Here is a 12,621-nt window from a genome sequence, read left to right on the forward strand (position 1 = left end):
ATGCAGCTATATTATGTTTGAGAATTCATCTGTTGTCTCTGGACTTCGCTGAACTGTGCAAACATCCATGTCGCTGCAGCATTGCACCTTGCACTCTTGCACTCATCTGAGGTTCCAGTCCATACTGACTGCTAATCTCATACAATTCAGTGACTAACATCACCAAAAGTACAGTGAAACATACACTGTATAGTCCTGCTCCTGGCCCTAGTGTTCCCGTACCAAGGTCAGGGAACAGCAGGCAGAGACAGCTGGAGCCTCTCTGCCCTCACAGCCTTGCTGGGAGCTAAGAGGTGATCAAAGCACAAGCCGTAGCTAGAGGTGACCCACCCTTGCAGAGCATCCTCAGGTATTGGCATAAACCAGCCGGATCTTAGTCCTCTGTGGACTCATGCGGCAGCAGCATTTAATCCTGAAGCACCACGCCAGGCAGAGCTTCCCAACTGGTGGGCAAGGAAGCCATCCACCACCCTCCAGCGAGCAGCCAGAGCTCCCTCAGCACCAGGCAGGCAGCTGCCTGCAGGAGGAGCGTGGCAACTCATGCAGCAATAAAGCTCATTGCAGGCTGCCACCTCGTCAGGCTTAAGTTCGGCTCATTAGGACATTCGTCTGTTACTTATGCAAATAAGTCTATGCATAGTCACAAAATATGCAAAGAGGGCCATTTATCAGTTTGGCACAATCTCCAACTTTCTGAACCCTCAGACGTCCCTGACACACGTAGAAGAAAATGCAGTCTCCCCTATCGCCATCACTGGCAGAGAGGCCGAGGCAGAGCCTATCCGCTACAATACGTGTCCTCTCAGAGGATTCGCAGTGCTCAGGATAGAAGAGATAATGCATTCTGTGCGACTTTAAACCTATTATGTTACAGCTCAGGATGTTTAATCTTATGAATACGGGATCTCTACTTGTTTCACCTTTCCGGGGAAGGAGATTTACGAACCTGCATAACTCTAAGCATTCTGACTGCAGTTTATTATTTATTTATGACAAGCATGTGATGAAAAATGTCCTCTGGAACAGTCTGCTTAAATGCATTTCTTTGTCTGGACAGCTGCAGTCTAAGGTCGTTCTCGCTCATGAATGTGCAAAGGAACCTCACCTCATCCCTGTCCTGTGCTTATTGCTCTCTCCTCACTGCAGGAAAATAGTATCTTCTGCATGAGTCTAGTCTGGAGTCAGCACCTACCTGTTGCTCTCCACAGGCAGCCATCAGTAACTGCAGGACGTCTGAGTCCTCCTGACAAGGGTAAGGGTCTACCAGGAACACAACTTCAGGGAATTCTTCCCCAGTTCTGTACCCCAGGCCAGTACCAGGCTGACGGCTTGCCTGTTAGCTCCAGGGACCAGTTTCTCATGTATCCTCCCTAGCCTAACAGGATGCCTTATTTATGCTGCTGCAAGGGTCCTGTACTAACTAGCAGAAAAGAAGTTTCCGCAGTGCAAGTAAAGACAGAAGAAAATGACACAGCTTTTTGCTCTGTTACCTTTATCTGAGGGACCCACCTTACCCATACACTTCCATGGTCTCTTGTAACCATCTCCCAGGGCCTATGTGGAGCTGTGGACCTGCGTGTGGTCTCGGAATTGTCACTGAGGGGAGGAACACCTCCAGCAGGCAAGGAGAGGTGCTCACAACAGCTCCCCTTCCAGGGTGGCTACAACTGGACCTTAACTTGACAGCAACACAAAGAATAACTTTCCCTGAACCCCCCCCCAAATATAATTCCATGAGTTACATTGCATTTAAAGTGCAGCACAATCACAATGCAAGTGCCTGAAGGTATTTGCAATGTTTTTTCCTTCTTCTCCTGTGTGGAATTTGTATTTGCACATGAGAGCAACTGCAACCTAAGTTAAATACCCCCTGGACAGTCTGTCTCGTTAAAGTCCATCAAGGTGTCTTTCTTTGATTCTTTCAATATATGCAAGAAAATTGTGGTGGGTTGACCCCAGCTGGCAGCTAAGTACCCACCCAGCTGCTTGCTCACTCCCCCCTGACATCAGGATGATGATCTCATCAGGAGAGAGAAAAGTAAGAGCAAAAGCAAGAAAACTCATGGGTTGAGATAAAGACAGTTTAATAAGTGAAGGAAAAAGGAAAAAAACCTCCAGTGGTGCAAAGGCAGTCACTCACCACCTTCCGCAAGCAGACTGATGTCCAGCCAGTCTCTGAGCTACGGCTACCTTCCCAAACCAACCACCCCCTCCATTTTTATTGCTGAGCATGGCATTATATGTCATGGAATAGCCCTTTGGTCAGTTGGGGTCAGCTCTCCTGGCTGTGTCCCCTCCCAGCTTCTTGCCCACCCCCAGCCTGCTCGCTGGGGGTCAGTCTGGGAAAAAGAGGAGGCTTTGACACTGTGGGTGCACTGCTCTGCAGCAGCCAAAACGCTGGTGTGTTATCAACACTGTTTTAGTCACAAATCCAAAACGCAATATCTTACAGACTGCTGTGAAGAAAATTAACTCCAACTCAGCCAGACCCAACACAAAAATTAATGAACAAATGCATTGCCTTAGGTTAACAATGAAGAAAATTGTCCTAGAAGGGGCACCTCTTTCTTAATGTCAAGACCTATTCTCAAACGGCTGTCCTTTTTATTCCAAATCTATTTGCCACTTGGGTAAGTGCAAAACCATGCAGTCAAAAATATCTATACAACGTGACTTTCTGTGAATTTAATTCTGCTGTTTCCAGCTGAGCAAAATTATCTTTACATCATGAAAACATATGCTTCCCCTTAATAAAGATTTAAATACAGCCACTTCAAGTCTCTCCCTTCAGCTTCGCATTGGCGCAGTAAAGAATTACCCATGCAAAATTATACGGCCAGGATTTCTGCTGTGAGACCGCATGGTTCCGTTGTTTTTCATGGATCAATTAACACACACTGGAGATTTTAGCCATTGTTGTCTGTAATGGCTAATTTGCCTATTACAGGGAACTGAGAGCCATCTGTGTACATGCCATAAGGATACACCAGTGAAATGGGGACTGTAAACTGACAGAACATGACCTATGATTGTAAGAGATTCAAACACAAGGTGTGATACCTTACCTTTGGAGCCTGTAGTACATCAGGTACACCTTGCTTAGCTACTGCAAAAACAGGTTTTGGTTCAAGTGTTGTTGGCTTTTTGGGAGGCCTGGGTGGTGGATGGAGGGTTTGATTTTCATATCTTCGCACCATATAGTATTGCTCTTCGCTGATCTCTTCCACTGTTGTCTTAGTCACAGGTGGTACAACTGTCTGGACATCTCTGCTGAGCAAATGGACTGACATGTTTAAGCGATATACAGGAATCTCCCAGCTCTCCACTGGACTGCTGGTGCTACTGATCATCAAATAACAGTCTGTGATTTCTTCTTCAAACTGTAGACCAGGCACAGCAGCCAAGACATCTTCCTCAATGGAAAGGTCCCTCACAGACACTTTGACATTAAAAGGCAAACGAAATTCTTTGCAAATCTCAAAAAGCTGGTATTGTTTCTTGTCATGAATCACTTCCACAAAACCACCTTCCATGTACATAGGGAGGAGCACTTTCTTATATGTATCACTTAGTATTTGTTCACAAGCTAAAACGTCTATGACTTTCTTTCTTCCCTCATACAGAATTTCACTAGTCTGGCATTGCTGAACTAGAAACTGGTCTCCAACTGAAACAGAAAAAAGCTCTTTATGAGGGGAATCAAAGGCTTTAGTTGCTACAACATGAAGCTGTTCCTTTTCACTTCTTGCTATCTCTAAGTCATAGGCAGTTGGAAACTCCCGAGGTCTTCTCTTGAACTTTCCCTTGTAGCTCATAGGGATTAAAAAATGTCTTTTGGGGGAATCGCTTCTGATCTCAGAGGCTAGGACTCTTGTTGCCTGGTACTTTTTGTGGATGATGATCTCTTTCCCTGTATGCAGTAAGTTATACGGTTTTTGGCTTCCTGAAGGCCCTTCCATGATCTCAGCAACCATAGGAAATTCCTTGCTTGTTCTCTCAAATACATCTTCCAAAGACAGTGGCTGAAGGAAAGAGCTAATATCATAAGAGTCTGTTATATCCTTGACCTCGACATCTAGATCTGAGAGGATATGAACTATGTCCTTTCGAACTGAAAAGAAAAAGAAATACATTAATTTTTGTTTTCAAACTGACATTGGAATAAAATATACGTCCTGTTGGCCAGATACTAAAAGTACCTTCCCTGAGGTGTGCATCTCCATATGTTAACATGCACAATTAATAGGGCCAGTCAAAGTCTAACTGTTTTAATTTAAGCTGTGGCTATCAGATTTGCAGGAGACCTCACAAAGGAAGAGAGAAACAAGAAGAGATGAGAATAAGGTGTCCAAGTAAACAGAAGTTTAAGAAAAAGGAAAGGGAAAAAAAATCGAGTTCACTATATTTCTCACAGCACCTCCAAGTTTAATCAGCTGTTTATCTTATCGAACTCTTTTTCTTGAGTACAAGATGTATTTATGTTCTTTTATTTCATAGAAACTTATGATTTCTCTGAAGAAATGGGTGGAGGAACATTTTAAATGAATAAATAGCATTTGAACCCATTAACACATGTTGTTGCTGTGGCCAATCTGGGAGAAATAAGGTATTTTGATATTTATAAGAATAATGAAAACACCTATAATTATTAGAAAATAATATAACTTTCTTAAAAAGGCAAAACCTTTGTAAAACAAAGTCTAAGTTTATTGTTAATGAATTACGAAATATCTACTAAAGTGGTCCTCTGTGGAACTCTTGCATCTTTTCCTGCAGCATCTGGTTTTAATCGCTATCAGAACTGAGCCATTGTGTTTAACAGTCTGACAGGGAACAACAACTCCTTTATTACAACTGAACTTGCAAAATTTTGGATGCAAAACTTCCAAGCACAAAGCTGACTATGCAATTAAGGCTTGTTTAAGAATTTGGCTCCAGATCAGTGACACCACAGATCACTGACCAGGGCAGTAAAATTTAACAAGCAACTAATATTGAATGACTCTCTTCAATAAGACTTATTCTGCATAAACCTGCACACAAGGATGGTGTATCCTGCATTCACACTTCCTTGTAGCAAGGCATACCAATATTTTATACTTAAAAATCGGTATCAGCGTTATTTTATATGATAGAGTTTTATGACAGTGATTCGGGACCTGTTTATTCCAACTCTCCTTTTGTCACATTGATGCCTTCAGGTGGCAAACATCCTAAGCACCACAAGGGAAAGTCAATGAAGGAGGAATGAGTAGTGAAATTGAAAGTTTTCTATGAGCATTTGGAAGAGTTCCACATACATAATTTGTTCATTATTAAGAATGAGAAGTATAGAGGATTCCTGCCCACAGCCTGTGAAAATGTAATCTGCTATCCCTCTTATCAGGAATCTTTTTTATTGAATTGTGGATAGTATTTATCATACTTTATCTTGTGTCTATTTATAGTTCTTCTAAAAATGGTGAAAATCCATTTTGCATGGTCCACAAGAAAGTAGTTAATCATGTACCATGAAGCCTACTTTTCAAGTTTGTATTAAATAGTTATTTAGGCCATATTTAATGCTTCTTAAATGTTGAACAGACTATGAAACATAAATGGGAATGAAATGAAATCAACAAATACAACTCTCACTGGAATATCTGACTGGAAGACAAGTGAATACCAAACATTTCTGAATCTTCTGAAAGATTTTTAGAAACATTAAATTCTTATTGATTCTGCACATATATCTAAGTGGGTATAGGAATACACCTAAGTGAATCCAGCTTCAGGAGATGGGCTAGATTCCTGAATCTAGCTAGAATTGTAGAAAAAGGAGTATTTTATGTCATGAAGATATACTTTCCAAACTCACACATTAAATTACATAGCAAGCACAGTTGAATATCTCATGATAAGCATTTAACAACTATAGTATATTGTGCTAACAGTCTCTGCCCACTTTTATTTCTTTCTCTTTTATCCATTTACTTACGCCATTGATCAGAGAAATCTCAATTGTGAAAAGATTTCCTGTTTAATATCCTCATGAACGACATATTTCTGTTAGGATTTCATTGCTATGGAGCTCACTGGTCTGCTTCTAGTAAAGGCAACAGGCAGCAAAACTTTCCCAAAAGCTAAGCTCCTAACCTGCAAACTTTAACAGGATGGGTGCATCAACAAGTAGAATTGCAGCGAGTTTCCATCTACTGCCTGGGCTGTCCTCTAGCAAGGTCAAACATTTTAGTTTACGCTGGTTTTTTTCTTAGGTAGGTACCTCAGTTCAGAGAGGGTACGCTATGCACACACACATGGGTCATTACTGCAGCTCAGCTATTCAAGCCACCATAACTCAGGAGAATTTCACTGTGTGTTTATACCCTTGCACACCTTCTAATTTTATTCCCATGACTAACTTCACTAACAGGTTTAAAGTAAGGCATAGATATAGACATTGGTAAGAATAGAACCCAGCAGTTTCAGTGTTTTGGCGGAAAAACTAGAACAGCGATGTGCCATGGACAACATTTTTTTTTTTAAATAAAAACTCATAATACAAATTACAGCTTTTAAAGATATTGTTTTTCTATTATCTTCCTGTTTCCTCAAACCTAGAGGTTTCAGAAATTGTCCATGTGTCTTTCCTGTTTATATTCTATTGATATTTGTTTCTGCAGTAGAGTAAAATAATATGGTTTTGCTTTCTGCAGCATCCTCATTCTGAAAAATAAATGGTAGCTGAATGTGTTACAACATATATGTCTATATTATTTTTCTACCTCCTAGCCATAACCATAAATGATCAAGTGGCTTCTCCATGGCCAAAGTCTGAGAACAAAGGAAGAAAATCTGAGAACTGAACAAAATTCCTAAGCTCCGCTTTTTCACTATGCAATATATTTTCTTTGCAATGGTGATTTAATTGTACTGATCAATAAAATGGCAATGGAAAGAAATGCAAGGTAACTGTCTGAATTAACATCTGATAAAGGAATAAAAAAGGCAATATTATTTTTACCTTTCTTCATCTTGAAACTAACATTAGTGGCAAATATGGGTCAGGAATTCTTGACCAAACTGAATCCTTCCTGCCTATTTTAAGCAAATTTTGTGTATTTAAGGGTACTTTGCTATACCGAGGCAAACAGAACATTGACTTTCATTCCTACTTACATTTCATTACTGCCTGCACTTCATAGACAGGTGTGAGAATCAAGCAGCCATTAAAATTCTCAGGAAGTGGATTAGAGGAGTCCCAGGTATGCAAAATATTGGAAAGTTTGACAATCCGGTTTCTGCACTTAGGGATTTTCCATTCCGCAATCTCTTTCAGTGTGTATATCTGGTCATCTTCACACTCGTAGAATTTTCCTTCTTGTGAAAGGGGCAAGGTAAAAGAATGAGACTGGTTATTTCTGACCACGCCACAGTTCACAGCCATCATTCCATTGACCTCTTCCACTGAGCTGAAGGTGATCTGCTCACCATGTTTGATGGTGAGGTTTGCCAATTTTATATCTTCAGGGCTGTAGAAACACGGATGGCCAAATCTTGTTGGCCCAATAGAGACTTTTCTTGTAATTTCTTCAATGCTGGTGTATGGAGTTTTATCTGCCACAACCTTATAAAGACCTAGGAACAGAAAACTTGCATTATAAAAAGGGAAATATATAAAGGAAGCCATGCCAAATTTTAGACTGTGAATGTAATGAAAATGGGGAGCAAAGCACATCAAACAATTCATAGCTGATAGTTTGGTTGCTAGAAACGTGACTCTATAAAGTTAATATCAACTACATGATACAAATCATAGGTGGCTGGAATTACCCCTTTCTACTCTGCAGTAATTTCTGACATCCAACATTTTTACATTCATGGTAAGAAGAGAAAAAAGTTCTTTTCTTTGCTACAGAAAACAGAAAAATTATCTTAAATTCTTATCTGTCTTCTCAGGAAACCAACCTTTAAGAAAAAAATTGCAGACATAGTATGAGGAATAGCAACACTAATGTGATTGGTGAAATGCAGGATAAAGTTTCTGGCTAAACACTGTATTATGTACTCTTCCACACACAGACTGGGGATTCCTAGACCAAGTATGTTTAAAGACACATCGCAAATGAAAAAGTAGTGTCTACAGATAAGAATGAGCAAAGGAAATTGATTTTAGCATATCTGATAGCCCAGACCACCAGATGGAGTAATTCAAAGTTTGGGTGTTGCAGCACTGTGGCCATCACCAGGCAATTAAAGTGCTGAAGTACTGCGAGGCAGAAGCTCTATCTGAGCTTCCCTATCCCCTAGGGACATTATTATTTCATGTTAATCATGCCCCTTGGAGCTGTCTCATTAAGAGTCCACATCGCAAGAAAAATATGTGCATTTCTATATTTGCGTGCGTGTTTTTCTAGAGGAAGATGAAATGGACGGTTTAGAGGACTAAACAGTAGGGTTTAGCTGAACTGTGTGATTCAGCTGTCTTCCTCCCCAGGCATGGCAGTGTGAATGCTGCCTCATGGAATTACATTGCAGCTTCCTGGGATAGGCAGCGACTAAGGCTCTCTTCCAAGTGAATATAAGTGAATGTAGAGGTTATTCCTAGGCCAAATTTGCAAGCCAGGGGACCCACACAAACTAACTGGTAGCTACAGCTACAGTGACAAAGCAGCCAAGCTCCCTGGGAGATGCAGTGCCTTTTCTCCTTCCTTCCCCCAAAGCCAGCTAACAGAAACCCTATGGCCCCCGCTGCTCCACGCTTTTGCCTCCTCTGGACTGCACAAAGGGCACCGTATCTTTGTGGTAAAGGAATACTCCCACCTTGGCAGTTATGGAGCATGGGATGGGGACTCAAGGCTGCTTGGCACCACTAGAGACTCTTTCATGGCAGCTCCACACCTCATGAGCGGTTTCTGCCATGCCCACAAAGGTTTAAGTGTCCCATCCACCTGCCCCCAGTTGTCTAGTGTGGGAACGGGGTCCACACTGGCTATGACTCCCTTCTCGTGGGAACCAGAGTGTGAGAAAAGGGCAGGATGCCCCAGCAGATACCTGGGTCTCAGCAAGGTGGGATGCTGCCAGAACACAGTTCCTGTTGGATGTTGGGAAGACACTCACTCCCTTCTCTAGACTTCCTCTGATAGTGGGATTGTTTAACAAATTAGACTGGGGGATTGCTTCAGTTAAAAATAAGCTCCAAATTGCTTATTTTCTCCCACACCTTTTCCCTTACCAAGTTTCACCCACTGACCACAATCAACACAACTGAGGGGCCTGCATGGAAGCAGGGGCTCAAGATTGTACTCTTTAAAAAGGATATATCACCTCCACCACAACAGCCTTTTTTTTTTGCCACAGAATTGCTGTGACTTTTATTTCACTGTAACAAAACCCACTACTTTTGCTTCATAGCTTTAGCACCCTTCTTGTGAAAGGAGATGTCATTAAGATTCTGTCTGTTCAGTAGCTTTTAACTGAATTTGTCACCAGATTGGGCATGTTTGGTTCTAGGTATCCTATGAGACCACTAGGATTGGTGGCAACTAACAGCTCTGAGGGCTTGTCAGCAGCCTAAACAGTAATAGCTTATTGCAGATGCTATTATATACTATAAGATGCTATAGTAATAGCCTAGATCTACTGCAGAGATAGTCGCTAGTTGTGCCTATGTAACTGCTTTCTGCATTTCTGTGCCTTCACAGTTGTCTGGATGACAGTTAGCTTTTCCAGTGTGAAATTAGTACCCTTGTGCAAATACATCCTCTACATATGTGTTCTCACTGCAGCACTACGGAAAGCCTTCAGGCCTTTTTCCAGGCTGCAAGGAAGCCACAGCCATGAATGTAGCTGCACAAGTACGAAATACAACTTCAACACACTTCTCTTTCTCACTGGTATTTTTGATGTTTCTCACAGCTGTTTTTAACACAATTATTAACAAGCAAGTTAGCTACCCCAGTCCTAATCACCACTGGAGCTGTCAGTGCAGATCAAGACAAACTGGTTCATCAGCATTTAGAAATATCGCCATGACAAGGCACCAATGACAAACTGAAATTGTGGAAAAGACAACATCCCCAAAACAGCGTTCCAGTGTCATGCTTTGCAAGCACAAGATGGGCATCATCTCCTGGCAGTGCTGGGAGAAAGCAAATAGGAATATTCTTCATTAAAAAATGTATTCAAAGTATATATGATGTATCCCAAAGGCAATAACTATGTTTACCCATCTGTGATACAGGAGCATGTGCATTGCCCCTAGAAAACCTCCAGAATTACATTAAAAAGCCTCCATAAAATATGTTAAAAAAACATTCCCAGTTGAAAATATTTGGCAATGTACAGGTATGAGAAACATTCTTGTCCTCTATGAGTTTGATAGTAGACTCAGGCTACGCTAATTTCGCTGGGACTACAGAGCCATTTGGAAGCCAGCTATTTCAGCAACAAACTGATGAGCATCCTGAGTTGGAAAGCAGGTTTCATATGGAAGCATAATCACCAGATCTCATACAAAACTAGACAACTGATTATCCCCTCGGGCCCAGGCAGACTGACTTTGTCAGGGTTAGGAGCAGAAAAAACTCCACCTTCCGTTCTGCTGTTTTCTTAATTTTGGTAACAGAATGCTTGCATAGGCAACTAAAGAGCCATGTGGCCTTGCACACTTAGCTTCTGTATTGATGAGACCCATGAATTAGAGGCACCTAATAGCCACCTGTTTATGCTTATGAGTATGTAAAGTTCCATATGTTTCTCTCTATATAGAAAAGAGGTGAATACGTAAAAAGTTATTTTGTTATGATGAGTGAAAGCCACTGTGGTTCCTATCTAACTGTCATAATCTGCTATGGTATCTTCTCATAAATGCTCTCCTTGCTACGATGTATATTTAAAAAACAAAAAAACCCCTACACAAAAACCAAACAGCATTATCTGGAACCATTTAGAACCTTATTAAAATAACTATGAATCAAATTACAAAACCAAATGTTTTCCAAACCTAAGATAGCAAGGAAGTCTCCAGAGTAGGAGACATATGGTAAGTTTGAGATGCTAAAGTTTGGACATTTTGAGGTCAAACATAAATATTTTTGTACTTTTTCATAAATCATAAAATGACTGAATCAAATTCATTTAGACTTTCCTAAGAGAGCTTGGTGGACTACCGGGGGGAAAGACAGATGGAAATAGCAAACCTGGAAAAAAGTCCAGCTGGTTTATCGAGAGCTGGCATTACTGCTCCTATAGATCTACTTTCTAAATGTAATCCGCTCTACAACCAAAGTGCACTGATGCCCAATAATTTTGGGGAAAATTACAGATAGAGACAAGAATAACTACGCATCCATAATAACTACAGGAATGTATAACCATTGCCACACTCCATGAATCCTCTGCACCTAGTGCCTAGCCATAATATGATAATTAGTAAGCCCCAAACCTAATCAGCCCATCATTTTCAAGAGAAGTTTTAGGCATTGATGTACACATTGGTAGAGAGAAGGTTTGGGAATCTGAAAAAATTATTTTTGCTGGTATGGGAGAGAAAACATAGCGCAAGGATCACCCATTTAGTCCTGTGGAAAGCATGTTTTGATAGAAGGATGTTTTTCCTACCTTCTTACAGAACAGTATATGCAGCTCTCTTTTACTGGTTATAGAGTGATAAAGTGTACCTCCCTGTAGCTTTATAGACTTCCCATTTTCAGTCTTAATTAGAGTCCTGAAGGAAAGGAGTACCCCTTTTATTGTCTCTTTTTCTTCTTTTCCCCATAGAAAACTGAGAAAACCAGTAGTTATGATCACTTAGTAAAGCAGCAAGTAGCCTTCAAGGAAAAAAATAGCAGAAAGACCTTCTGTCCCAGGTTAGCAGTTTCTGTTCCCCAAAGTAACGCAGAAGACTGGGAAGAGCTCTCTGGAACTGACTTGATTGCTATTCCTCTTTTCCCTCGTCTCCACCACCCACTCTGCTACCTCCTCTGCTCCGTCTGCTCCAGCATCCTCCTCTCCCCACCCTGTCCCAAAGGCCATCTCTCCTATCTCTCCATCATCTCCCATCGAGATGAGCTTTCTAGCGCCTAACCCCTGTTCTTCCATGCATGTGCTGCGTGGCCACAGACAAGTCTCCTGTCTTGTGGCTTGCAGAGGCTGAGAGCTCAAAGGGACAGTTGTGCTCAGCTACGTGTCTGTCCGACCACGTAGGAATGAGCAGCAGCAACTGTCAGGGGCCTCCTGAGAACAGGGACAGCCCAGCAATATTTTTGCAGAAGAAGGAATATAACAGAACAAAATGAAATAATTTGTGCCGGCAAATTACCTGTCTCTGCTAACTTGTTAGTAGGGAAAATTGTAGTTCAAAATGCTGTTAGATGTAGACATTGAAGTGTCTAGAGTAACAGCAGACTTTTTTTTTTTACCCCGTGTATGAGCATAGAAAGAATAGCCTGGCCCTTTGAGGCATGAAAAAGAACAAATTAGAATGAGGATAAAACGAAATAACACAGATAGTGAACTTGCGGTTGCAGCGGTTTCTCTAATGCAAAGGGCAGATTAGGCCTTTATCAAGGATCTGATTTGCCAGAGCAGAAAAAAGGAATTCTGTAGACTGCAAATACGTTCAGAAAGACAAAGAGAAAG

General features: G+C 41.2%; 1 protein-coding gene across 2 annotated transcripts in view; it reads right to left on the reverse strand.

Annotated features, from left to right (window-relative positions):
* THEMIS (thymocyte selection associated) overlaps positions 1-12,621 on the reverse strand; it is a 77,251-nt gene that overhangs the window by 45,551 nt on the left and 19,079 nt on the right. For both annotated transcript variants that reach the window (XM_075498715.1, XM_075498714.1), the window contains exons 3-4: positions 7,159-7,617; positions 3,066-4,111 (exon numbers count right to left, since the gene is read on the reverse strand). In XM_075498715.1, the coding sequence (XP_075354830.1) occupies positions 3,066-4,111; positions 7,159-7,617 (1,505 nt within the window). The remainder of the gene's footprint in view (positions 1-3,065; positions 4,112-7,158; positions 7,618-12,621) is intronic.

The sequence above is a fragment of the Mycteria americana genome, chromosome 3, assembly GCF_035582795.1.
Source record: "Mycteria americana isolate JAX WOST 10 ecotype Jacksonville Zoo and Gardens chromosome 3, USCA_MyAme_1.0, whole genome shotgun sequence".
Lineage (NCBI taxonomy): Eukaryota > Metazoa > Chordata > Aves > Ciconiiformes > Ciconiidae > Mycteria > Mycteria americana.